At 46.3% G+C, this 22,809-nt stretch overlaps 3 protein-coding genes across 6 annotated transcripts in view; 1 reads left to right on the top strand and 2 right to left on the bottom strand.

The window, feature by feature from the left end:
- The window catches only part of si:ch1073-416j23.1 (rac GTPase-activating protein 1), a 34,779-nt gene extending 33,867 nt beyond the window's left edge, over nucleotides 1-912 (bottom strand). For 3 of the 4 annotated variants that reach the window (XM_054765399.1, XM_054765419.1, XM_054765438.1), the window contains exons 1-2: nucleotides 791-912; nucleotides 50-219 (exon numbers count right to left, since the gene is read on the bottom strand). In XM_054765399.1, coding sequence (XP_054621374.1) covers nucleotides 50-54 — 5 coding nt within the window. In that variant the 5' untranslated portion in view covers nucleotides 55-219; nucleotides 791-912. Of the gene's footprint in view, nucleotides 1-49; nucleotides 232-790 lie in introns of those variants that run through there. The other variant, XM_054765409.1, reaches the window with a different exon arrangement.
- On the top strand, nucleotides 144-13,262 carry LOC129173956 (dihydropyrimidinase-related protein 4-like). Its single transcript, XM_054765386.1, has 15 exons — nucleotides 144-404; nucleotides 1,513-1,601; nucleotides 1,899-2,083; nucleotides 2,173-2,337; nucleotides 2,742-2,803; nucleotides 2,925-3,005; nucleotides 3,088-3,156; nucleotides 3,264-3,384; nucleotides 4,165-4,321; nucleotides 4,420-4,561; nucleotides 4,663-4,747; nucleotides 5,442-5,527; nucleotides 5,651-5,830; nucleotides 5,907-6,072; nucleotides 6,169-13,262. Exons 1-15 carry the CDS (start codon nucleotides 144-146, stop codon nucleotides 6,258-6,260), a joined length of 1,941 nt encoding a protein of 646 aa, XP_054621361.1. The 3' UTR covers nucleotides 6,261-13,262.
- Nucleotides 13,263-13,468: 206 nt separating this feature from the next.
- On the bottom strand, nucleotides 13,469-22,249 carry LOC129167919 (5-hydroxytryptamine receptor 3A-like). Its single transcript, XM_054752618.1, has 10 exons — nucleotides 22,181-22,249; nucleotides 21,946-22,112; nucleotides 21,825-21,869; nucleotides 20,326-20,435; nucleotides 19,535-19,704; nucleotides 19,299-19,459; nucleotides 17,842-18,052; nucleotides 14,056-14,208; nucleotides 13,905-13,987; nucleotides 13,469-13,687 (listed from the first exon to the last, which is right to left on the bottom strand). The coding sequence occupies exons 1-10, from the start codon at nucleotides 22,218-22,220 to the stop codon at nucleotides 13,469-13,471; spliced, it is 1,359 nt and encodes a 452-aa protein (XP_054608593.1). The 5' UTR covers nucleotides 22,221-22,249.
- Between the last annotated feature and the right edge of the window lie 560 nt (nucleotides 22,250-22,809).

Here is a 22,809-nt window from a genome sequence, read left to right as displayed (position 1 = left end):
GCTTCCTCCCTTCAGACTGGTTTTAGGTCACAGAACTCACCCCGCTCACCTCATTTACTGCTCAAGCTCTTCAGCTGTCAACTTCCCGCTCTTCAGTCCCAGACTCCAGGCTGCAGTTTAGTCTCCCCTTTCGTAGCCGCAAGATGTCTGAAAGAAGAATTTCTCAGGACGATGATGGGGCCTCGCTGTTGTCCAAGCTGGGCTCGGACTCTCCTCGGCCTAGGATGAAATACGGTGGCATGTTCTGCAATGTGGAAGGAGCTTTTGAGAACAAAACACTGAACTTTGAGTCGCTCAGCCCGCTGACGCAGCGACGCAGATCTGAACGCACAGGAGGAGACGCACCGAGAGGAGGAGGGCAGACTGTGGTGTACCCTTCCGGACATGCTCGGGACACAATTGAGGTACAGTAAATGACGTGATGAAGAATTGCTTGATCATAAAAAATAACAAAATAAATTTACATGTAACTGTTAGGTAGGCAGAGATGACACAGCTACACCCAATGAACAAACAGTCAATATTAATTAAATACTACTACTTCTACTATTAGTACTACAACTAATACACTCCTGCTGCAGGTGGAGTTCAGGCGGGGCTTGTTCACAGGCATGGACAAAATTTCAGAGGTTGGGGAAACTTGACTTAAAAACTGCTTCGGGGCGGGTGGCGCGCACGCACGCGCACACGGGCACATATTCAAATGTTATAGTAAATCAAACCTCAGATTTTAACAGCGTCTAGCTGACGTGACCAGACAGAAAAAGATGGCAACATATTAACAACTTACAGTGGCAGATAAACACGCGGACTCTGGCCAACTACGAGTATACACGCACTGTGTATTGTGGGGCTAACTAGCTAACTAGCTCCAGGCGCTCATGGAGGGACAGCGGGGACAGCCAATTACACTTTATCAAAAAAAAAAAACAGCTGAGCCAATCGATGAGCTTGTGGGCGGTCTAAAAGGGAAACAGGCGTCAGCTTCAGCGGCCGTGTTCCGCTTGGTCCCAGTACGGTACATGACCCGTCACCAATTAATATAGCATGACACTGTTTTTGTAAAAATGGCAATGGACCAAAACTGCCTTTAAAAAAGTCCAGGCGACCCACGAATTATATCCGTGTGTGTGTGGGGGGGGCCGTTTGTGGCCCGCAGCTTGTTTTTTGTTGGACCGCGGCACACTGTAGAAATTAAATAAATGAATAATTATAATAATAATTACCACAATAATAACCGTAATTAGAATAATAATAACTGCAACCATGGAAAAAGAGAGCAAAAATGTGTAACGTAATGACGAAAAGCTGAAATGTTAATACTAACAATGAATAATAATACGCTTTGTCAACGATAACATAAATCTGACACTAATTTTGTTTTTAAATACATTTTTTTAGCCTTTTATTAAAAAATAAAAACAGCAAAATGGGCAACGCATTCTTTGACTTGTCCATATGTGGCCCTTGCCATATATCTGACCTGAAATTTCTGTTCTTATCTATTTCCAGGGCAACTGTCTGATCATAAAAGGAGGAAAGATAGTCAATGATGACCAGTCGTTTTTTGCTGACGTTTACATCGAGGACGGAACCATTAAGTAGCTGTTTCATATTAATGATAAAAAGCCTTGTGTCTTCATTACATTTAACGTTTCTGGAGTGAAACTTTTCTGTATATATTTATTAAAAGATGTCTTTGACTCTTGAAGTGTGTAAAAGAAGTGCTGTTATAAAATCATCCCATTTTATGTTGTGAAATTTAAAACAAACTTGTGTGTTTCATTCCTTTAACTTAGCTAACTGTCACACTTAATGATAACAACAACTGACACTGTGTACATCAAGCACGTGAGTTACAAGTGGGACGAACCTCTGAAGTCATGTTCCCCTCACAGACAGATTGGGGAGAACTTGATTGTTCCTGCGGCCGTGAAAACGATTGATGCTTATGGTCAGCTAGTCATCCCGGGAGGAATCGATGCCAACACCAACTTGCATGCCGTCCAGAAAGGTTTCTATCCCTCTGATGACTTCTACCAAGGAACGAGAGCGGCACTCGCTGGAGGAACCACCATGATCAGTCAGACTCATACCGAACAATATCCATCATTCAAACTAAGTTGGGTAGACTACAACTGAAGGTATTGTTTTAAATGTTAATCGTCATAGTGGACCATGTCCTGCCAGAGCCAGGGACTAGTCTACTGTCAGCGTTTGAGAAATGGAGGGACGCTGCCGACCAGGGGGCGTGCTGTGACTTCTCCTTCCATGTTGATGTCACGCACTGGCATGATGAACTTCATGAGGAGTTGGAGGTTCTTGTGAAGGACAAAGGTGAGTCCAGTGTAAACTCCATGCATCCATCTTCCTCCGCTTTATCCCAGGTCAGGTTGCGACACTTCCCTCTCCCAGGCCGCTTCGTCCAGCTCCTCCTGGCGTATCATGATTTCTAAGGCAGAGCCCAGCAACAAAACGGAGGAAACAATCTTATCCTTATCCTTTTGGTCACTACCCAATTACTGTTTGGGTAGCTTTGGGTAGTGACCAAAAGGACAAGATCGGGCATCTGGTCAGGATGCCTCAAATTAAAAGCACAAGATTACTCCGTTTCCTCCTCCTTCCTACCTGTCACTGACTGCTTATGATATCTGCCAATGATTTCAGGATGACCCTAACATTAACCTAAAATCTGCTGGGGTGGGCTGAAAGTTTGCATGATTACCACATTTGTGTTGCAGGTGTTAACTCCTTCCTGTTTTTCATGACCTACAAGGACAAATACCAGAGCTCTGACTCACAGGTAGGACAGTCTGTTTACTTTAGTAGGAATGTGTGGAGATAACTATTGCTAATCTTCATAATCTATTCCCTGTGCTGAGTATACTGTAGTACCAAGTCTGCTTTTGGTTCTTTGGTTACAGCTTTATGAGGCTTTTGGTGTCCTCAGGGAGCTGGGTGCTGTGGCCCAGGTACATGCAGAGAATGGTGACATTATTGATGAGGTAACCGACTAGGAAGAGGTGAACTCATAGTACCTAAACATTCCAGAAAATAGTTACTTCAAATGTTGGTGTTGTGGTCTAGGAACAAAAGAGGATCCTCAATCTTGGCATTACTGGACCTGAAGGACATGTCCTGTCTCACCCTGAGGAGGTCAGTTTTTGATTCCTGTGGAGAAACTCTCAAACAACCCAACCAAAAGTACTTGCTTTGAATGAAGTGGTATTAGGCACGACACAAGATGTCATCTTGTGTTTCAGGTGGAGGCCGAGGCAGTCTACCGAGCTGTGACTATTGCAAAACAAACCAATTGTCCGCTTTATGTCACGAAGGTGATGAGCAAATCTGCTGCAGATGTGATTGCCAAAGCCCGCAAAAAAGGTGACATATTGGACCAAATCTTTGACCAAATCACTTTTACTTGGGTCATGCTACTTTGATTTATACCATGATGTAAAAGACGTGTGAAAGATTAAGAGTATAGGAGTGTGACCGAAACATTCTTTGATACAAGATAAGATAAAGATCTTGCAGACGGGCTAACTGTTCAGGTCAAGACTCAGCTGTCTACTTAAAGAGAAACAGCACTGTTTTGAGGACAAAAAATGTACACATTCTGGACCGAGAAGACAAATGGTTGGAAAGGGGTTGGGGGAGGCCATCTACGTTAAAGTTGAGAAACCAGAAGAGGGGGAGGTCTACAACACCATCTCTCCGCCACATACAATGTCGTCCTGTCATCTCTTGCTGAAATATTCAATCATTTAGCCTCTAACAAATACAGTCACCTTAGTTTCAGGTGTGTCCATGACCATTGTTGCATTTGAATGGAACACTAACGAGGGTAATACCAACTAAACAACTGTTGGTGACTGGCGGAGCCCCCCCATTGTATCTTAACGATGGTTGTTTGACACCACAAAAGAGCAAAGCCGTTCTTGTCTTGCCTTTACCTTTAGAGGATAAATACTTTGGATCCTGCACCAACTCCTCATACTAGAGTTGTCCTACCTAGTCAGACTGGTGTTTGACCCACCTAGTCATTGAGCATGAACTGATGAAGTTTGTTCGGATTAGGGGTGCAACATCTTCTTAGACAACCTGAACAGTCCAATTGCGATCGATTCATACCCTGAGAACATCTAATGCATTGCTTGGCAGGGATTGTGGTGTACGGGGAGCCAATCACAGCCAGCCTGGCAGTGGACGGCTCTCACTATTGGTCCAAAGACTGGGCTACAGCTGCTGCCCTGGTGATGAGCCCGCCTCTCAACCCTGATCCTTCAACTCCGCAGTACCTAAGCTCTCTCTTGGCGTGGTTTGTGCAGTTTGTATGACTCCACCTCTACAGTATATAGATGGGACATCATGGTGTGTCTTCTACAGTTCTTCACAACTGTATATCCATTTTTCTAGCGGTGACCTCCAGGTGACTTCCAGTGCTCAAGCTAGCTTCTCCACTGCTCAGAAGGCAGTGGGTAAAGATGATTTTACTCTTATACCAGAAGGAACCAATGGAATTGAGGAGAGGATGTCGGTGGTTTGGGACAGAATTGTGGTGAGATTCTGAGACTTTCAACTTTCGACAAAGACAGTGTTTAATGGCATTAATCACAAAGTTTTCCAATTTTTGTTTCTGTAAACAAAATTTCTATGTAGTGCACTGGGAAGATTGATGAGAATGACTTTGTCGCCGTGACAAGTACCAATGCTGCAAAACTCTTCAACCTTTACCCTCGCAAAGGTATCCAATCAAAACAGTTTTAAACGTACATTTTTACTACCTAGTGTTTGTCAACTCATATATATACTGTACAGTATACATCACCCTTTTAGGATGATGACGTTAATGTAAAAATGTGTGAGTTCCATCAATTAGACATAGCAAGTTGCTACTTACGTTACGTTAAGCTACCACACAGTGGCCTATTGATGAGCATGAAACATCTCTGTGTGGAGTTCGCATGTTCTCCCGTGTTCTTCTTGCGGCTTTCCTCCGGGTACTCCAGCTTTCTCCCATAACCTACTGTAAATACGCAGGTTAGGTTAATTGGAGACTCCAAATTGTCCTTAGGTATGAATGGGCACATATAGTCTACTGGGATAAGCTCCAGCTTCCCCGTGACTCTAATGGGGATAGGTGGTATAGAAAATGGATGGGTGGAAGTTTCTACTTACCCTTTGAAGGTTTGGGAATGGGTTGATATTATTTTGACCCCAAGGCCTCAAGTCATTGGCTTTACTGTATAAAACGTCGGGGAGCGCCTGCTGTCCCGAGGGAAACTTCGGCAGGAACCAGCTGTCAGATAGCACATTTCTATGCCTAACTGATGGAACTATTAGTAACTATTGATGGAACTAGCAATCCCCAGGTGCCAGTGACTATACGGCAGTATGAATTGTACAACTACAATGATGTCTTTTGTATGTGTAAACAGGACGAATTGCTGTTGGCTCCGATGCTGACATTGTCATTTGGAACCCAAAAGACACCAGAACTGTTTCTGCAAAAACTCACAACTTGGTAAAAACTCTTCGATCCTGGTCCTTATTAACTTGCTCAACATGAAAAGCTTGATGTGCTTTAGTCCATAAAAGTCAGCAATGATCCTCTTAAATGTGTCTCTTCTTTCCACTGGAATGGTAGACTGTGGAGCTGAACGTCCTTGAGGGTTTGGAGTTTCATGGTGTTGCCTCAGTGGTGATCTCCAGTGGTCGGGTGGTTCTGGAGGATGGAAAACTAAATGTTACAGAAGGTTCAGGGCGCTTCATTCCGAGAAAAGCCTTCCCTGACACTGCGTATCGGAGGATCAGAGCTCGCAGCAAGGTAAACTGATATAGCCTATAACTTATTTAATACATGTATAGCACAACCTATTGACCTGCCATATATTTTTGGTCAGATGGCAGAGAATCACAGTGTTCCTCGTGGGATCTATGATGGTCCAGTCCATGATGTAATGAGTATGAACAAATCGCCAATGCCCACACGGACCACCAAAGCACCCCTTTGTTCTATAATCCAGACTTGCCCCCGAAACCTCCATCAATCAGGATTTACTTTGGCTGGTAGAACTCTATTTAATTCTCTATTTAATTTCCAATAACAACAATAGCTGCGACTTTCATCAGTACTGATATTCTCATGTTCTTTGGTCCACACAGGAGCTCAAGTCGATGATCATGTTCCTCGACGGTCTGTACAGAGGATTGTGGCGCCACCTGGTGGACGGTCAAACATTACATCCCTCTCTTAAATAATGACTGTTGCTTGAAATGTTCAACTTCAAACATTTTGGCTTAAAATCTATGCGCATGCAATTAGTGAACAAGTTACATACCAAGTAGTCACCCTAAATTTCCATATGAATCCCTCAACAAGAAGACATTCCTAACCCAAAACCCTCACAACTCCAACAAATTAATAATCATTGAAGTCATAGTTTCACTTGATATTCAATCAATATTGCATTTTGTCTACAGATATTCCAAAAAAACAGTAATACAGTCGTATTACGTCCCTCTCCACTTTTCCCTTCACTCTATCATGGTTTTCAAAATACACTCCTGATCAAAATCTTAAGACCAGTTGAAAAATTGCTAGAATTTGCATTTTTCACATTTGGATCTTAATTTTAAGTAGAGCTACAATATGGAAAAAGAAGAAGGGGGAGTGAGACAAAAAGCATTTTCCATCCATTTTCTATGCCGCTCCTCCTCATTAGGGTTGTGGGGGTATGCTGGAGCCTATCCCAGCTGACTTCGGCCGACAGGCGGTGGTACACCAGCCAATCACAGGGCACATATAGACAAACAACCATTCACACTCACATTCATACCTATGGACAATTTAGAGTCTCCAATTAACCTAACATGCATGTTTTTGGAATGTGGGAGGAAACCGGAGTACCCGGAGAAAACCCACACGCACACGGGGAGAACATGCAAACTCCACACAGAAAATGCCCAACGGAGATTTGAACCCAAGTCAGATCTCTAGCCTGTGACTGTGCGGCCAACATGCTAACCACTGGACCACCGTGTGGCCACAAAAAGCATTTTGAAAAATTAATTTATTAAAAACAGCAATTAAACTGAAATAGGCTGTTTATCAGCTGATCAAAAGTTTAAGACCATCGCTCAAAAAATAACATTGCTCCAAGTGGTGAAGATGGCTTCACCAAGGGCATCAACAGTCTGAAACTAATGGCCATTTTTATAAACTTCCCTTGCCATCCATCCCCAAATGTTCTCTATGGGATTTAAATGAGGGGAACATGCAGGATGGTCCAAAAGAGTGATGTTATTCTCCCTGAAGAAGTCCTTGGTCAAGTGAGCATTGTGAACTGCAGCGTTGTCCTGTTGAAGAACCCAGCTGTTACCACACAGACGAGGGCCCTCAGTCATGAGGGATGCCCGCTGCAACATCTGCACGTAAGCGGCCGCCGTTTGATGGCCCTGCACCACCTGAAGCTCCAGTGTTCCACTGAATGAAAAAGCACCCCAGACCATGATGGACCCCCTCCACTGTGCTGGGTAGAAAACATCTCAGGTGGGATCTCCTTGTCATGCCAGTAATGTTGGAAGCCATCTGGACCGTCAAGGTTACATTTTTTCTCATCAGAGAATAAAACTTTTTCCCACCTTTCAATGTCCCATGTTTGATGCTCCCTGGCAACGTCTAAACGGGCAGTTTTGTGGTGTTGAAGGAGACGAGGTCTGCCATGGAGGGAGTCCGGGAGGCGCAATTTGACTGCTACACGGTTGATAATCCTTGTAATGGGGTACGGGCCGACAAATCTTGGGGAGAGTTTTTAGGAATCCACCGCCAGGGGAATATCGCGGGAGGACAGCCATACCTTCTGGCCCACCTGGTAGCGAGGTGCAGGTGTGCGGTGGCGGTTGGCCACCCTCTGGTTCCGCTCAGATGTCCTAGAGAGAGCGGTCCTCGTGTTGCGCCAGGCCAGACGTGCTCAGCGTAGGTGTGCTGTCACCGATGGAACTCTGGCTTCCGAGTCTTGGGAGGGGAATGTAGGTGGCTGAAAGCCGTAAGCAGTGTGAAGGGGATAATCCAGTGTCTGAGCTGATGAAGGTGTTGTGTGCGTATTCTCTCCAGGGAAGATCTGAGGACCATGTAGCAGGCTGCTGGTGGTACACGCACTGGATGGCTGCCTCCAGGTCCTGGTTGGTTCGTTCCGTTTGTCCGTTGCTCTGGGGGTGGTAACCAGAGGATAAGCAAGGTGTAGCGCCCAAGGTCTTGCAAAAGGCCCTCCAAACCGCCGACGTGAACTGGGGGCCCCTGTCGGACACCACTTCCGTACGGATGCCGTGAAGGCGGAACACGTGGCGGACCAGGAGTTGTGCGGTCTCCAATGCAGATGGTAACTTTGGTAGGGCCACAAAGTGTGCCATTTTGTTTCCCCTGGAGGAGAGCAGGCCAGTAATGAAATCTAGGGCGATGTGGGACCAAGGCCAGGATGGGGGTTGGTGGGAGGCCTTGTTACGGGAACACACAGCGCAGGCAGCCACGAACCACTTGGCGTCCCCTAGGAGCGTGGGCCACCAAAAACGCTGCCTGCGGCGGAAGACGGTGCGGTTCACGCCTGGGTGACAGGCCAGCTTGGACCCATGAGCCCAGCACAGTACCTCCGAGCGGAGTCTGGGGATGACAAAGAGGCGTCCAGGAGGGCATTTGTTGGGAGGTGTGACCGTCTTGAGGGGCTCTTTGACCCGCTTCTCTATGTCCCACTGTAGAGCTCCGATGATGTGTGAACCCGGGACGATGGGTTCTTGGAGGGTAGGTTCAGCGGGAGGGGCATGGATGCGAGAGAGGGTGTCCGGCTTGACATTCTGGGACCCCGGACGGAAGGTGATTATAACCTGGCTTGACGGGGGTGTGTCTCTGTGCTGAGCTTAGGTAGGCCAAGTTTTTGTGGTCTGTGAGTACAGTGAAAGGAAGTTCCTTTCCCTCAAGCCAGTGCCTCCACTCTTGAAGGGCCAGGACAACGGCCAGGAGTTCCCCATTGCCAATGTCATAGTTCCTTTCTGCCGGTGTCAGGCGTCTAGAGAAGAAGGCGCAGGTGTGCAGCTTCTGGTCGGTGGCCAAACGCTGGGAAAAGACGGCCCCCACGCCGGAATTGGAGGCGTCCACCTCGACAAAGAACGAGACGGAGGGGTTAGGGTGAATTAAGACAGGTGCGGAAGTGAAGAGTGATTTGAGTTTGGTGAAAGCGGACTCAGCCTCTGGGGTCCAGGAAAAAGGGATCTTTGGGGATGTGAGCTTAGTCAAAGGTTCTGCGTTAGCGAAGTTAGTGAATCCCAGAAACCTTTGTAAATGCTTCTTTGATATAGGAGCAGGCCAGACAACCACAGCCTGAATCTTGGCAGGGTCAACTCTGAGCTGGCCTTTCTCCACAATGAATCCTAGGAAGGGAATGGAGGCCGAGTGGAACAAACATTTTTCGGCTTTGGCAAATAATCTATTTTGCAGTCGTCTTTGGAGGACCAGGCGTACATGGTGGATATGCGGAAAAAATAAGAATTTCGTATAGGTTAGTGAAGATAAAACGGCTAAGCATGTCCCGTAGGACATCATTAATGAGGTTTTAGAAGACGGCGGGGGCGTTGGCATTGCCCGAGTGGTGTATTGAATGCCGTCTTCGATTCATCTCCCTCGCGGATGCGCACGAGGTGGTCGGCGTTCCGGAGATCTAATTTAGAGAAAAATCTGGCGGCATGTAGTGAAGTGAAGGCTCAGTCCAAAAGGGGTAATGGGTATTTATTTTTAACAGTAATTTGATTGAGCACTCTAAAATCAATGCATGGGCGTAATGATTTGTCCTTTTTCTCAACGAAAAAAACCCAGCGGCGACAGGAGAGGAGGAGGGACGGATGAGATTAGCGGATAAAGAGGACGAGATGTATTCCTCAAGTGTTTTGAGCTCCGATTTGGAAATGTTATATAGACGAGAGGATGGCAACGCAGTCCGCAGCAGGAGGTTGATACTGCAGTCGTACGGGCGATCGGGGGGAGAGACAGCGCCATATCTTTACTAAAAACTGCTTTTAGGTCATGATAGACGGACGGAACAGAGGAGAGATCGATGAATTCAGGCTGGGGAGTGTGCGGCGAGAGGCGGTTGATTATGTTAGAACAGGGCCAGTCTATATGAGGGTTGTGTTTCGTGAGCCAGGTAAGCCCGAGAACGATGGGTGCGGAACGAGAGGGAATGATAAAAAATTTCAACAGCTCAAGGTGGTTGCCAGATAGTCGGAGCTCAAGCGGAATGGTCTAGTCTAGTGTGGACTAGGGCGGGCATTGCGTCGAGGAGCCTGGGAGGGACGAATGGGACAGCTGGGGAGTGCATGGTCCAGCTTACCGCAGTAGATGCACAGACGTAGACGCCGCCGTCTCTCCCTCTCTGCCACGATGAGTCTCCCTCCTCCCAACTGCATGAGTTCCTCCGTTGTCCAGGTAGGCGTGGCGTCGGTCATGGCACGCGGGCTGGCGTGGTTGCTGTGGCTCCCCGGCGTAGTCCTCAGGAAGGTGATCTTGCAGAGTCTACAGCGCTGGTCAAGCTCCTCCCCGTGGTCGCTGAGTCGCTTGTCGATCCGTGTTGCCAGCTCGATTAGGTCATCCAAGTTTGACGGGCAATGCCAGCGGTCTCATATGAACCCTGATGTGCTCCAACAGCCTGAGGAAAAATGCGTCCAGGAGCGCGGCCATGTTTCAGTCAGTCTCCGAGGCCAGGATGCGGAACTCTATGACGTAGTCAGAAACTCGCCACTACCCCTGGCGTAGCGTGAGAAGAGCCCGAGCTGCCTCTCTGCCCGGCGGGCTGCGCTGGAACACTTGTTGCAGTCCCCTAGCGAAGGCAAGATAGGTCATGCTGGAGGGGGCACGGCAATTCCACTCCGCCGTGGCCCATGCGCTGGCTCGACCCGTAAGGTGGGAGACGACGAAGGCCACCTTGGCACGTTCAGTGGGGAAGGTGGCGGCGTGCAGCTCAAAGTGCAGCTCATACTGCATGAGGAAGGGGCGGACCTCGCCCGAGTCCCCTGAAAACCTTTCCGGTCTTGACAGCGGCGTGCCGGAGGTGAGGGTGACTTGAACTGGCAGTGTGGGTGGGCTGGCAGGTGTGGAGTCGTGGCCTGGGGGAAACGCCGCGAGCAGCGTGTTGAGGCGGGAGCCCAGACTCTCCATCGTTGCCTCCTGGCGCGCCAACAACTCCTGGAGGTACTGTATGTTCCCAGGGCGCTGAGCTGCTCCTCCTGTTTGCCCAAGCGCTGCGCAGGGCCTTCTTCACTGGGTCTGGCTCCGTGTGGTCCATCTTACTGGCCGGTTTCTTCTGTTATGCTTGCGTGTGTGGAGGACCACAGTATACGGAGGCAAGATGAGCGGATGACTGTTCTTTAATTGGTTTTCAGCGTGGAGATAATCACAGGAGTAAACAGAAAGCGCTGGAGTCCGCAGCTTGCGCAGCACCAGGGAAAAAAGGTTCTAAACACAAAAACTTGCAAAAGGACAGGTCACGGGACAACTGGAACACCCAGCTGTGGAAACGCCGAATCTTGAAAGGCTTGAGCAATTTGGCGAGCTGCGAGTGCGCTGTCATGGACGTCATGGAAGGAACCGGCGTCTCACAGCTGCCCCTACTCAGTGTTAAATAGGGAGAAGGAAAATTAGCCGCAGGTGTGTCCAGTTGTCCTGGCTCCTGCTGCACGCCCAGCTGTGGAAGAGAGAGAGAACAGGGAGCAGCAGCAGGTGACCGTAACAATGACTGTCTTACTGCTCCCAACCTCAGCAGCCATGGCACGCTGCAAGAGGCCTTGCTTATGCAGCTCCACAATCCCACCAGAAAAAGAGAAAAGAGAAAAAGAGAAAGCTTCTTAGCTTTACCATCAGGAGGGCATGACAGTGTGAATGCCTGACAGAAAATGAACATTTTGAACAGATTTTGGCTTTTATAGCCTGTGGTCTTAAACTTTTGATCAGGTGAAAACAGCCAATCAGTTTAATTGTTGTTTTCAATAAATTACTTTTTCAAAGTGCTTTTTGTCTCACTCCCCCTTCTTGTTTTTGCATATTGTAGCTCTACTTAAAACCTCATTAAGATCCAAATGTGCAAAATGCAAATTCCTGATTTTGATCAGGTGTGTATATACATTTTAAAAAAATCATCACTGTTTTGTGGTTGACAACCACCTATTTTTAAAGAAAAATATGCATATTTAAGCAAATTTGATGTATTTTTGGCCTAAATTAAGCATTTTCAAGCGTAAAAATTGCTAAATGAAGAGAGGACAATACTGTACTCACACATTCAATCTACATAGCATCATGATCGAACAAGTTGCAGTATTGTCACAGGTTAGTGGTTATGTATGAGAACTGTGTGTGTGTGTGTGTGATTATAATGTACAAGTACGTAAGTTAAGTATTATTACTATCTAAGCGCTCCCGGCCGTGGACGGGCTCTTTCCGGTTGCTGGGGCCTGTTGGTGCGTGGCCCCCAGTGCCCGTCTGCCCTCATACATTCTCAGTGGCAATTACACGTTCACACACACACACACACACACACACGCATATTTATATACATGAAGACATGCACATATACACAGAGATACCTGTACATGCATACATATACACACTCACAGTACATACGTACTCCTTACATATTGTACTCCTTACATAAGTCACTGATTTATCCGGGGTGTTATTATGTCGGTTTTATTACAGTGATGGTGATGTCGGATATATGATTATAGTTGTGTGCATTACAGTTATTGTCATTCTGTTCACTATTATGGTTGGTAATTTCATTACTACTATTACCACTAATATGTATGACTGTTTCAATTCAGTATTATCATTGTGGTTGTTGATATTATTTTGTCCTCTCCATCATGGTCTTTATGGCCGTGACAAACATTTGTTGATGTAGTCCTGTTAGTTTCTGTTGTTTTGTTATTGTCATCACAATTGTTGTTGTTGCTGTTGTTCTTGTCTCTCTCTGTATTTTCGCCCTCTTGTCCCTGCACTCTCCCCTCTGTTTTCTTTTCTCTTCTTCTCTATCCCCTCCTGCTCCGGTCTGGCTGCTCCACATTTTCATAACAGCAAAACATCAAATGAAGTGAAATAAATTCTGTACAACTGGGGAAGAGTATCTTACACTTTTCCCTGGCAGAGCAAATCTGTTGAGCACGTAAGGGCATTTAGATCAACAATACCATCTGCCCTAATGGCTGGACAGGACCAAAAAAACAGCAATAAACAAGGGATTACTGTATAGACATAAAAATAGCTGGGTGTTTGTATTGCTTCTGTCATGTTCATGGACAAAACTGCACTAATTAAGCACTGGCAATGTTCTTAAAGTGAAAGCTTTAATTGAGAATTGCATCTTTCTGTAGAAGCTTGTGCATATGTTCTCATAAGACATTGATGGGGGACGGATAGAAACATCTAACTGGTCCACTCCAGGTACAGAAACAAGAGGAAGAGGGAGGCGGTGAGAAGGTAGAAGAAGAAGAAGGCTTTGTTGATTTTGGATGCCAAGCGCATCGCCTTTCCTCCGTCTTCTCTGCAGTTTAGGTGCACGCTCAGCATCCTCTGGAGCTCGGTCAGCTCGGCCATGACGAGCAGTAACACCTGAGACTCCGAGCTGAGCACACCGTTGTTCACCTGCACGCACAAAAGACGCTACAAAAGTCTTTAATGAATCTTTGGAAAATCATCTGCTTTCAACTTTGCCTGAACCATTTCGGGAAGGCACATTTTGTGGTTCCTAGTGCAGAATGGCGAGCCAGCAGGCTTTCTCTCCCCTCCCACATCAGTGGGATATGTCCCAAATGAACACATCATTTGGTCTCCTAAAAGAGCTGAACTAGGGATGCTTTACCTCCTCAACGACAGGTAGCATCTCGTGCTGTTTCTCGCCGCTGGACACGCACGTGCACAAAGATCCCGCCTGTCGTCTCTCTTCTGGAAATGTAAAACTGGTTAGAGTGATGGGATCATGTCGTTATAGCGCAAACTTGAAAGTATCTCACTCGTTGTGTTGGATTTGTCTACGGTAGCTTTTTCCGCTTTGTCTGCACAGCAAGCCAGCTTCTCCATGGCAACCCCCTCCGTCAGGTAGATCACCAGGATGGTCTCCAGCAGGCTGAGCAGCATCAGGGCGAAAATGACAATGCAGTAGGTGGCTTAAAGAAAGACAAGAAAACACCATTGTTGGCATTTTTGCACGTGATCATTGCAAACATGGATGGACATGCATAGAGACTGTTACCACCACCAAGTATTACAGAAAATACCCTAACCAAAAACCTTGGATGAACTGTGATGTAAGGGCTAAGCTACGTGCTCGTTCATCTGCATTTGTCATGGGCACCGCTGAGGACTATAAAAGGGCCAGATATGACCTGAGGAGGTCCATACGAGAGGCCAAAAGACAGTACAGACAGAAGCTGGAGGGCTACTATTCCACCTCAGACCCTCGGCGCATGTGGGCGGGGCTCCAGCACATCACAGACTATCGACAGCGGAGTAGCGTAGCCACATCCAGCCAAACCACACTTCCAGATGAGCTGAACGAGTTCTATGCCCGCTTTGACACCCAAACTCCTGATGAGCAGAGAGGGTGGCTGGACTTGGGGAGCACACAGGACTCACCTCTCATGGTGACATCAGCTGATGTGCGCAGGGTTTGCCCTATAGCACTCACTCCTATTGTTATGAAGTGCTTTGAAAGAATGGTCATGACCCACATCAAAAATAGCAACCCGGCCACTCTGGACCCTCTACAGTTTGCATATCGCCAGAACTGGTCCACTGATGATGCAGTCAACACTGCCATCCACACAGCCCTTTCGCACCTACAGGGCCAGGACACATGTGTCAGAATGCTATTTATAGACTATAGCTCTGCTTTTAATACAGTCAACCCCCACAAACTCACAAATAAGCTCCTCACACTTGGCCTGTCACCCTCCCTCTGTAACTGGGTGTTTAACTTTCTAACAGGCAGGCCCAAGTCCCGAGTCCACAATCGCACATCCAGCTCAAGAATTGTGAGCACTGGGACCCCACAGGGGTGTGTGCTGAGTCCGCTCCTCTACATGCTCTTCACCTACGATTGCGTGGCCTCCCAGAACAACACCAGCATCATTAAATTTGCGGATGGCACTACAGTCATCGGCCTGATCACTGGTGGTGTTGAAACATCATACAGAAGAGAGGTGGCGGACCTCATAGCTTGGTGTCGTGATAACAATCTCCTTCTCAATACAGATAAGACTAAAGAGATGATCATTGACCCAAGAACAAGGGAAAAGGAGCCGCATAGACCCCTGTTTATTGATGAGACTGAGGTGGAGAGGGTGAAAACCTTCAAGTTCCTTGGCACACACATCAGCGAGGACCTCACTGACCTCATTTTCTTGTGTTTTCTTTCTTTTTTGGGAGAATGAACAGAACAAGAATTTCTTTGCTGGGTATAACTACCTGTCTTACTGTGCATATGACAATAAAACTCTTGAATCTTGAATCTTGAAATGTGGAGGGTCAAGGAAGGTTAGAAATGGGGTTGAGGTTCGGGTCCTATGTTGGACTGGCTGGCTTGCCATATTTGTTTCTAAGGTTAGGAGTTAAGGTGTGAGTTCGGGTTAGGGTTAGGGTTGAGGCTAGGCTTAGGATGGACCTAACCTAACCTAAGCTAAGTGGCTGTTTGAGCTTCCACTCTTCTGGAAAGGTTTCTTTGAATTTGTGAATTGTGTGAATTTGTGAGGTCAAAGGTCTCTTGGTTTGGATTGGCTAGCTCGCCATCATTGTTGTAGTTAATAGGAACAAAAAATGGGGTCCCCCAAATGGTTCTCGCCAAGTTGGAAGCAGACAATTGTCCAAGATGTCTTGCAAAGACGATGACTTAAGAGTAGGGATGCCCCAATGAGGGTTTTATGCTGCCGATTCCGATGCCAATCATCCATGAGTGAAATCGTCCGATGCCGATCAAATAGATTAAGTGAACATTTTTCAATTTATTTATGATGAGTGCTATTGGCTAGGGGTGCCATATAAGTGAAAAAACTTAGGCCAATTTCAAGGTCCCCTGACTGCCAGGGCCCCCCAAAATAGGTAATTTTTTAAAAATAAAAAGGGGAGCGCAACGTGATTTTCTTTTCCATGGGACCCAGAATTCCTGGTTGCACCCCTGCTTTTGGCTATAGGATACGAATAAGGGAACCATAAAATCACCTTCATTTAGACAAAAACATGTTTACTTTTTTTTTTTTACTTTTTTGAGAGAACATATATCGATGGTGAAGGATGAGGCGCCTTCTTTAAGGAAACTTTGGATGTGAGAGTACGTAGTCTGATGGTGCTCTAGCTCAGTGGTCTCCAACCCCCGGGCCGCGGCCCGGTACCGGGCCATGGGTCATTTGGTACCGGGCCGCACAGAAAGAAAAAATAATTTCCATTATTTCATTTTTTTTATGTTTTATTTTGAAAAGTGGTCGGATTCTCTGTTACATTCGTCTCACTTCCCACATGTCCATTGTGCGTGTGCTAACTTTATCTCATGCCGCACAGATAGACTACTACTGTATTTTTACCATTTTTCTTTCACCTCATGTTTGGTGTCAAATGCTGATAGGATGTAAGGTAAGTTTTGATGACTTATTGAGTGCTAATGTGCACATTTGTCTCAAGTTAATTCATGCTAGCACACTGCCTTTTAACACACACGTCAAACAGCCATGTAATCATCTCTCTGGAAACACTTGGCTGGAACTTGAACTGGTGGATGGTGGGTCAGCATTCATTTTGTGCTTTTAATTTGATGTTATTCATGTCTTAGTTTTACACAATACATAATAAATAATATAAATTAGATCACTATAATGTACAAAGCCCCCCCCCGGTCCGCGGGTGATTTGTGGGAACAGAAGCCGGTCCGTGGGTCAAAAAAGGTTGGAGACCAGTGCTCTAGCAGGACTCCCAGAATTCAATTATATTTCAGGTTATTTGCTTCAGACTTCTGACAGTTACGCACATACCGGCGCGTGTTGTCCAGTGTTTTGGCTACATTAGCTGCCGTTTGACTGATGATCACATCACATCACGATCCAAAGTGTTTGTTCTCAAAAACCGTATTAATTTCAAGCTTTTTAACGTGCTACCCAGGCAAGATGTTTTCCATGGCATGTTTTGCACTGATAACATATAACACTCTCACAAACGGCAGGTAGGTTCCACAAGGCAGACATGTTTGTTTTGGGTTTGGCATGCCTGCACAGTGTGAAGGAAAGTGGGTGGGGGACGCTCGCTACAGCTGCATTAGTACGAGCCAGAGGTGACTGGCTTTTGTAATCGGCGTTGAAAGGCATTCATGGCCGATATTGATCGGTGGCCAATCGATTGGAGCATCCCTACTTAAGAGTGATTAATTAATTGATTAAGGGGCATAAGACGTGGAAACCCAAAGCACTGATGACACTGGAGTAACGGCACCACCCCTCCAACCCAGTGGGGGGCAGTGTAAAGAGAACCACAGCTATTACGTGATGTCCCTTCACCTCTAGTCAGCTAGCATGAATTTTGTACAGCTTTTGCATGTGGTGTGCAAACTGTCGGCAGGTGAAATAAAAAGGAGTAATCAGATACGTTCAGAGCTGCAGACACCATCCAAAGGTTCCTGCCCCCAAACCCCCCCGCCACCACCACACCCCACCCCCGGGTTTTCTTTTGACCCTGATAAATGACCTAAATTCTGGCAATAGTTGCTGAAAAATGTTCTTCCACAAATGTTCTGCCTGGAGTTTCAGCCTATAGCGTACCTATGAGCGGCGTTTTGTTGGACATGGAGGGCAGGATGTCGTTGAGGATGAGCAACAGCACGGAGATGGCGAGGAGCACCGTCACCTTGAAGCTCAACTTCTCGCCGCTGTGGACCGGGATGAAGTAGGAGGCCAGGTCCAGGCACAGGAAGAAGAGGATTGGTAGCAGAAAGTTGATGACGTGCAGGAGCGGCCGCCTTTTGATTACAAACTGAGAGGACAAGGGTCACGCTGAGTGTGCAGTTGTATCGGAATTGAAGGATTCATTCACACTTGGTCACGTTTGGAAATCTGGTGCATTTACTTTGCTGGTAAGGTTTGTTTGGTGAAGTGTTGTTTGGTTAACACCATCATCCAACCCCTGTTGATGGGAAAGTACACTCTGGCATGGTTAGGGTTGGGGGGGGCTTGGAAAACACATCAGAACTGCTGTCTCTCTGCTCAATAGCATTCTGTAAAAGTATATTTTAGAAGCTTTTGCTGAAATGTAAGCTGCTAAACAGAATAATACAAAGATAACCTACCTATCCAACCCAGGTGCGCCATTTTGGTTTGGATTATTTGAGTAACGTCACAAAATGCAGTCATGGGCACCTCCAAGTCTGAGTCCATGGTTGTCACCCTGAAAAGGATGAAGTGCCCCAAATCCTGCCCCAAGTGGAGGCGTTTTAGTACTTTGGGGTCTTGTTCACGAGTGAGGGATGGATGGAATGCAAGATCGACAGGCGGATTGGTATCACTGCAGACGCTGCATCAGTTGTGGTGAAGAGGGAGCTGAGCCGAAAGACAAAGCTCTAAATTTACCGGTCGATCTACGTTCCTACCCTCACCTACGGTCATGAGCTTTGGGTAGTGACCGAAAGGACAAGGTCGCGGGTACAAGCGGCCGAAATGAGTTTTCTCCGAAGGGTGGCTGGGCTCTGCCTTAGAGATAAGGTGAGAAGCTCTGTCATCCGGGAGAAACGCGGAGTAGAACCGCTGCTCCTCTGCATTGAGGGAAGCCAGATGACGTGACTTGGGAATCTGGTCAGGATGACTCCCGGACGCCTCCCTGGGGAGGTGATCAGGGTACGTCTGACCAGTAGGAGGCTTCTGGGAAGAACCAGCCCACCTTGGAGAGACTGTGTCTCTCAACTGGCCTGGGAGCGCCTCGGGATCCACCAGGAAGAGCTGGACGAGGTAGCCAGGGTGTCTGGGCTTTCCTCCTTGGGCTGCTGCCCCCGTGACCCAACCTCGGATACGCAGAAGAAGATGGATGGATGGATGGCCAATGTTTTTGGCTAAAGATGCCAATGTTTTTGACAATGCCTGTATGGAATACAACCAAATCAGCCAAATTTATACAGCCTTGACTAAAAACATGGGCATGAAAGCTGACCAGAGTACCAAACCACAAGTGTGAACGCAGCCAAAGATGCTTAAGTGGAACCACAAAGTGAATAGAGGTTATGTCCTACAGTGAACACCAGCTGCTCCCACACGCGTCCGTCAAAACTGAGATTGTAGCTGGTGACGGACAAATGCAGGAACTCCCACTCTCCCTGAGACTGCAGCAACTCTTTGGAAAACTCGGTCGCCCGTGACGAGTTGACCACGGGGATGACTCGTAGTTGATCGTCTATGTGGAAAGCAGACAGGACGAAAATGTCAAGAAAAGGGGTCAACAAGAAGTTGTCAGTATGAAAACGCTTACAGCAAAGAGCTCCAGAGCCGAGTGACATGTTGCACCGCTGAGTATCGAAGGGGAACTTGTGCACGTCCATCTTGCACGTACTCACCACCCGCATGTCCTGCTCAAAGATGACCTTTCCGTCGTGGTGTATGAGCAGATAAGGGCTGGGATGGGAGTTGTCCTTCTCAGTCCTGACCAGTGGCACAAACACAATCATGGCCCGTTTGCGGATCACATGAGAACACACTGCATTGTCCCGCTGATAAAAGCTGTGTTTACGCACATGAACGGGAGCCTATAGCAAACTCATTAAGTGAACAAAGTGTACACAGGAGGCCTCTTATTACCCGGCAAGCTTTCTTTGTGTCATATTTGTCTGACCAAATCTGTCATTTTCACCTTTAACATTGAAATGCCTCAATACACGATTCACTTGTAGTTCAATGAAACTTGAGCTGACAGCAGAGCCCCTCTTTTCAATATAAAACATTGCGACATTAGCTTGCATGACATTACCTTAACACTGCATGAAGTCATGACGTCGCCCACATGATTGAGTGGAAGAAGGTTCTCCTCCCCTTTCGTGTGGAAGTGGTACGTTTTTGGCTGTTAGGCTGCTTTTCTTTTTGTATATATACTGTAACGAGCTAGCACATCTACACACTTTAGTTTACAAAATGTAAAATATTGAAGTGGCCCCTGTATCCTCTGATGTTACCGGACGTGAAATTCGCTGGGAAAAATGTGGACACCCTTGTCTTATACTGTGCTGTGAACTTTGAGGAGTTGGCTTGTGTGCACTTCAGACTCACATCTCCTGGATGAAGATGTCTGGTTTCCACAGCATGTCGTTGGGAATGGAAAACTCAGTGATTCCGCAAAACTGAGCGGGGTCCCAAAAGATGCGCTCATTGTGCCAAATCTGTAAGTTGACCATGTTTTTGATTACCAGATGAAAACAGGGGTGTCAAAGGTCCGGTTCGGGTGCAAAATAGCATGAATTAATTATTAATGTGATACAGTACATTATTACTAGACAGGTGCTTGCTTTGTCTTCTACAAAACAAAGCTAAGGATGTATGTATAGATGTTTTGTCCAGATAGCTTAGCATTAGGGCCGTCAAAAATAGCACGTTAGCTGCAACTAATTAATATAATTAATTATGTTAACACGTAATTAACACATCCTAGTCCTCCTCGGAACGTCATTTCCTCATTATCACGTAAAGGTATAAAAACAGCTAAAAAGAAGCAGTTAAGAATGCACGTAATGGGACACACCTATTCAGCTTATAAAGCCTTCTGAAAAAACCCTCCAAAAAGTGCCAACAATGCTCCATTTACCATAATGTGACCCGCATGTTAACCAGGCTACAGCGACATTGTTATTATTATTGTTATTAACATTGTTACGCCAAAGAACTACATTACTACTGTAGTGACACCTCGCCACACCACACCGGCTAGCTACTGTACTAGCCGGCTAGCGACTTGCTTCACCACACACTCGCTCACAATGCATCAGGCCACTGGCGAAAGGTAACACTAGATATCGGAGCTGCTGCCGTGTTTTTGTTTTTGAGTTTGGAAACGTTAACGCGAGGTGTAGGTGTTCCTTTCTGTGTTGCTATGTGAAATCAATGCAACCAGGAAGGAAGTTCGGCTAATGCTTAAAATGACCAAAATAGTGCAAAATACTGTAAGTATTCCGTGTTATCATGAATGTGCCTGTTACTACACGATCACAGCACGGATAGAAAACCATGAAACCTTGTTGTTTGGTCTTGGAGGTGTTTTAATTTGTAGGCTTTGTAGGCTGAATAGGTGTGTCCCATTACGCGCATTGAAGAACTTTTCTCTTTTGATCTGTTTTTATATCTTTATATCACACGGAAAAGACAAAGACGTGTGTTTATCTCATGATGATGGGCAAAATTCCCCCAAAAAGTGCACTTTTCCTTTAAAGAGGCTCGTGTTAGGCAAATAGATGCTCCCACGTGTGCTATCTTTTAGCTTGAGTTACATTTTCAGTTAATTTGGAGCTGTTAATACAACAAATACAAACAGATCATTGCGTCCTGTCGTTTATCTTTGAGTTCATTTATTGTTTTGTTCATAAGACAAAAAAAATAGACATATTTCACACATAGTTGCAAATGTTGATTGATTATGATTAATTCATTTGAAAACTGATTCATTTGATGACATTTTTTAATCATTTGACAGCATATATTGACCTACATTGGATTGGTTTTAGCAGCTTTTAATGTACAAAATGCATCACAGTGCCCCCCCAACAATCAGGACTCACCATGGATGCCCAGATGAACGGGATGAAGGTTTGTGTTTTCTCAATCTGCGAACACACGGGAGTCAAAAAGGGCGCCACTGGTTTTAGGATGAAATCCATGTCAAGTTTTTCGGGAACCCACCACGTCCAGGATGGCGTAAAGGATGATGTTGAGCTCCACCAACGTTGGCCGAGTGTGGTCCAGAACGGGCCGGGTCAGCTGGAAGGCTTTGGTGTTGGTGGTCAGGTTGAGGTGGTCCACGACGTCCTGGTAGCTGCACACTTGGTCACGGGCGGCCCCTCCCACGGCTAAGGACGGTTACTGAATGAAGCTTCAGCATTCTAATCTACCAGTGATTTTTTTGGGTGTGTCTCACCTGAGAGGACGAGGAGAGTGAAGAGAACGGTCATGGTCATCGTGCGACACGAGCTACACTGTGATGCAGCACCAGAGCTCATCTTTAAAAAACCTGAGATGCCAAATCCCTCCCACTGAGAACAGCATGTGATGACGTTACATACGCGCTAAAGAGGACATACATCAGGCGTGAGTTTGGCTCCCGGCAGGACAACATTGGCATTTTATTGCTTTAAAGGCTGCAGGACAGGAAATAACACCTGAGCTTGAGGAGATATTGTTTTGGGTTTTTTTTAAAGGTTGAACCACAGCAGATGCACACACTTGCACTGTAACACAAACAAAGCCACTAGCATGAACAAAAAACAATTAGAGCGACACTTGAGCACCAAAACAATGATGTAATGACATTATGCACGCGGATCCCATTTAAAACCTCTCAGCGGGCGACTAGGAAGCCAAAGTACTTGTTGTCAGACATATCAATGATCTTGACGAAAAGGATATTAACTCATTCAATCCCAGCCATTTTTCAAAAGACAACCCCTTCAGTACTGGTCATTTTAGATGATTTTGACCGCTCTTTCGAGGCACATTGGATATCATGTCCTGGGCTGTATAAACATGGAACCTACCAAAAGAAAGATT

This window comes from Dunckerocampus dactyliophorus, chromosome 2 (genome assembly GCF_027744805.1).
Source record: "Dunckerocampus dactyliophorus isolate RoL2022-P2 chromosome 2, RoL_Ddac_1.1, whole genome shotgun sequence".
Lineage (NCBI taxonomy): Eukaryota > Metazoa > Chordata > Actinopteri > Syngnathiformes > Syngnathidae > Dunckerocampus > Dunckerocampus dactyliophorus.
Note: the sequence above shows the minus strand (reverse complement) of the source record. Positions and strands in the feature narration are given on the sequence as shown.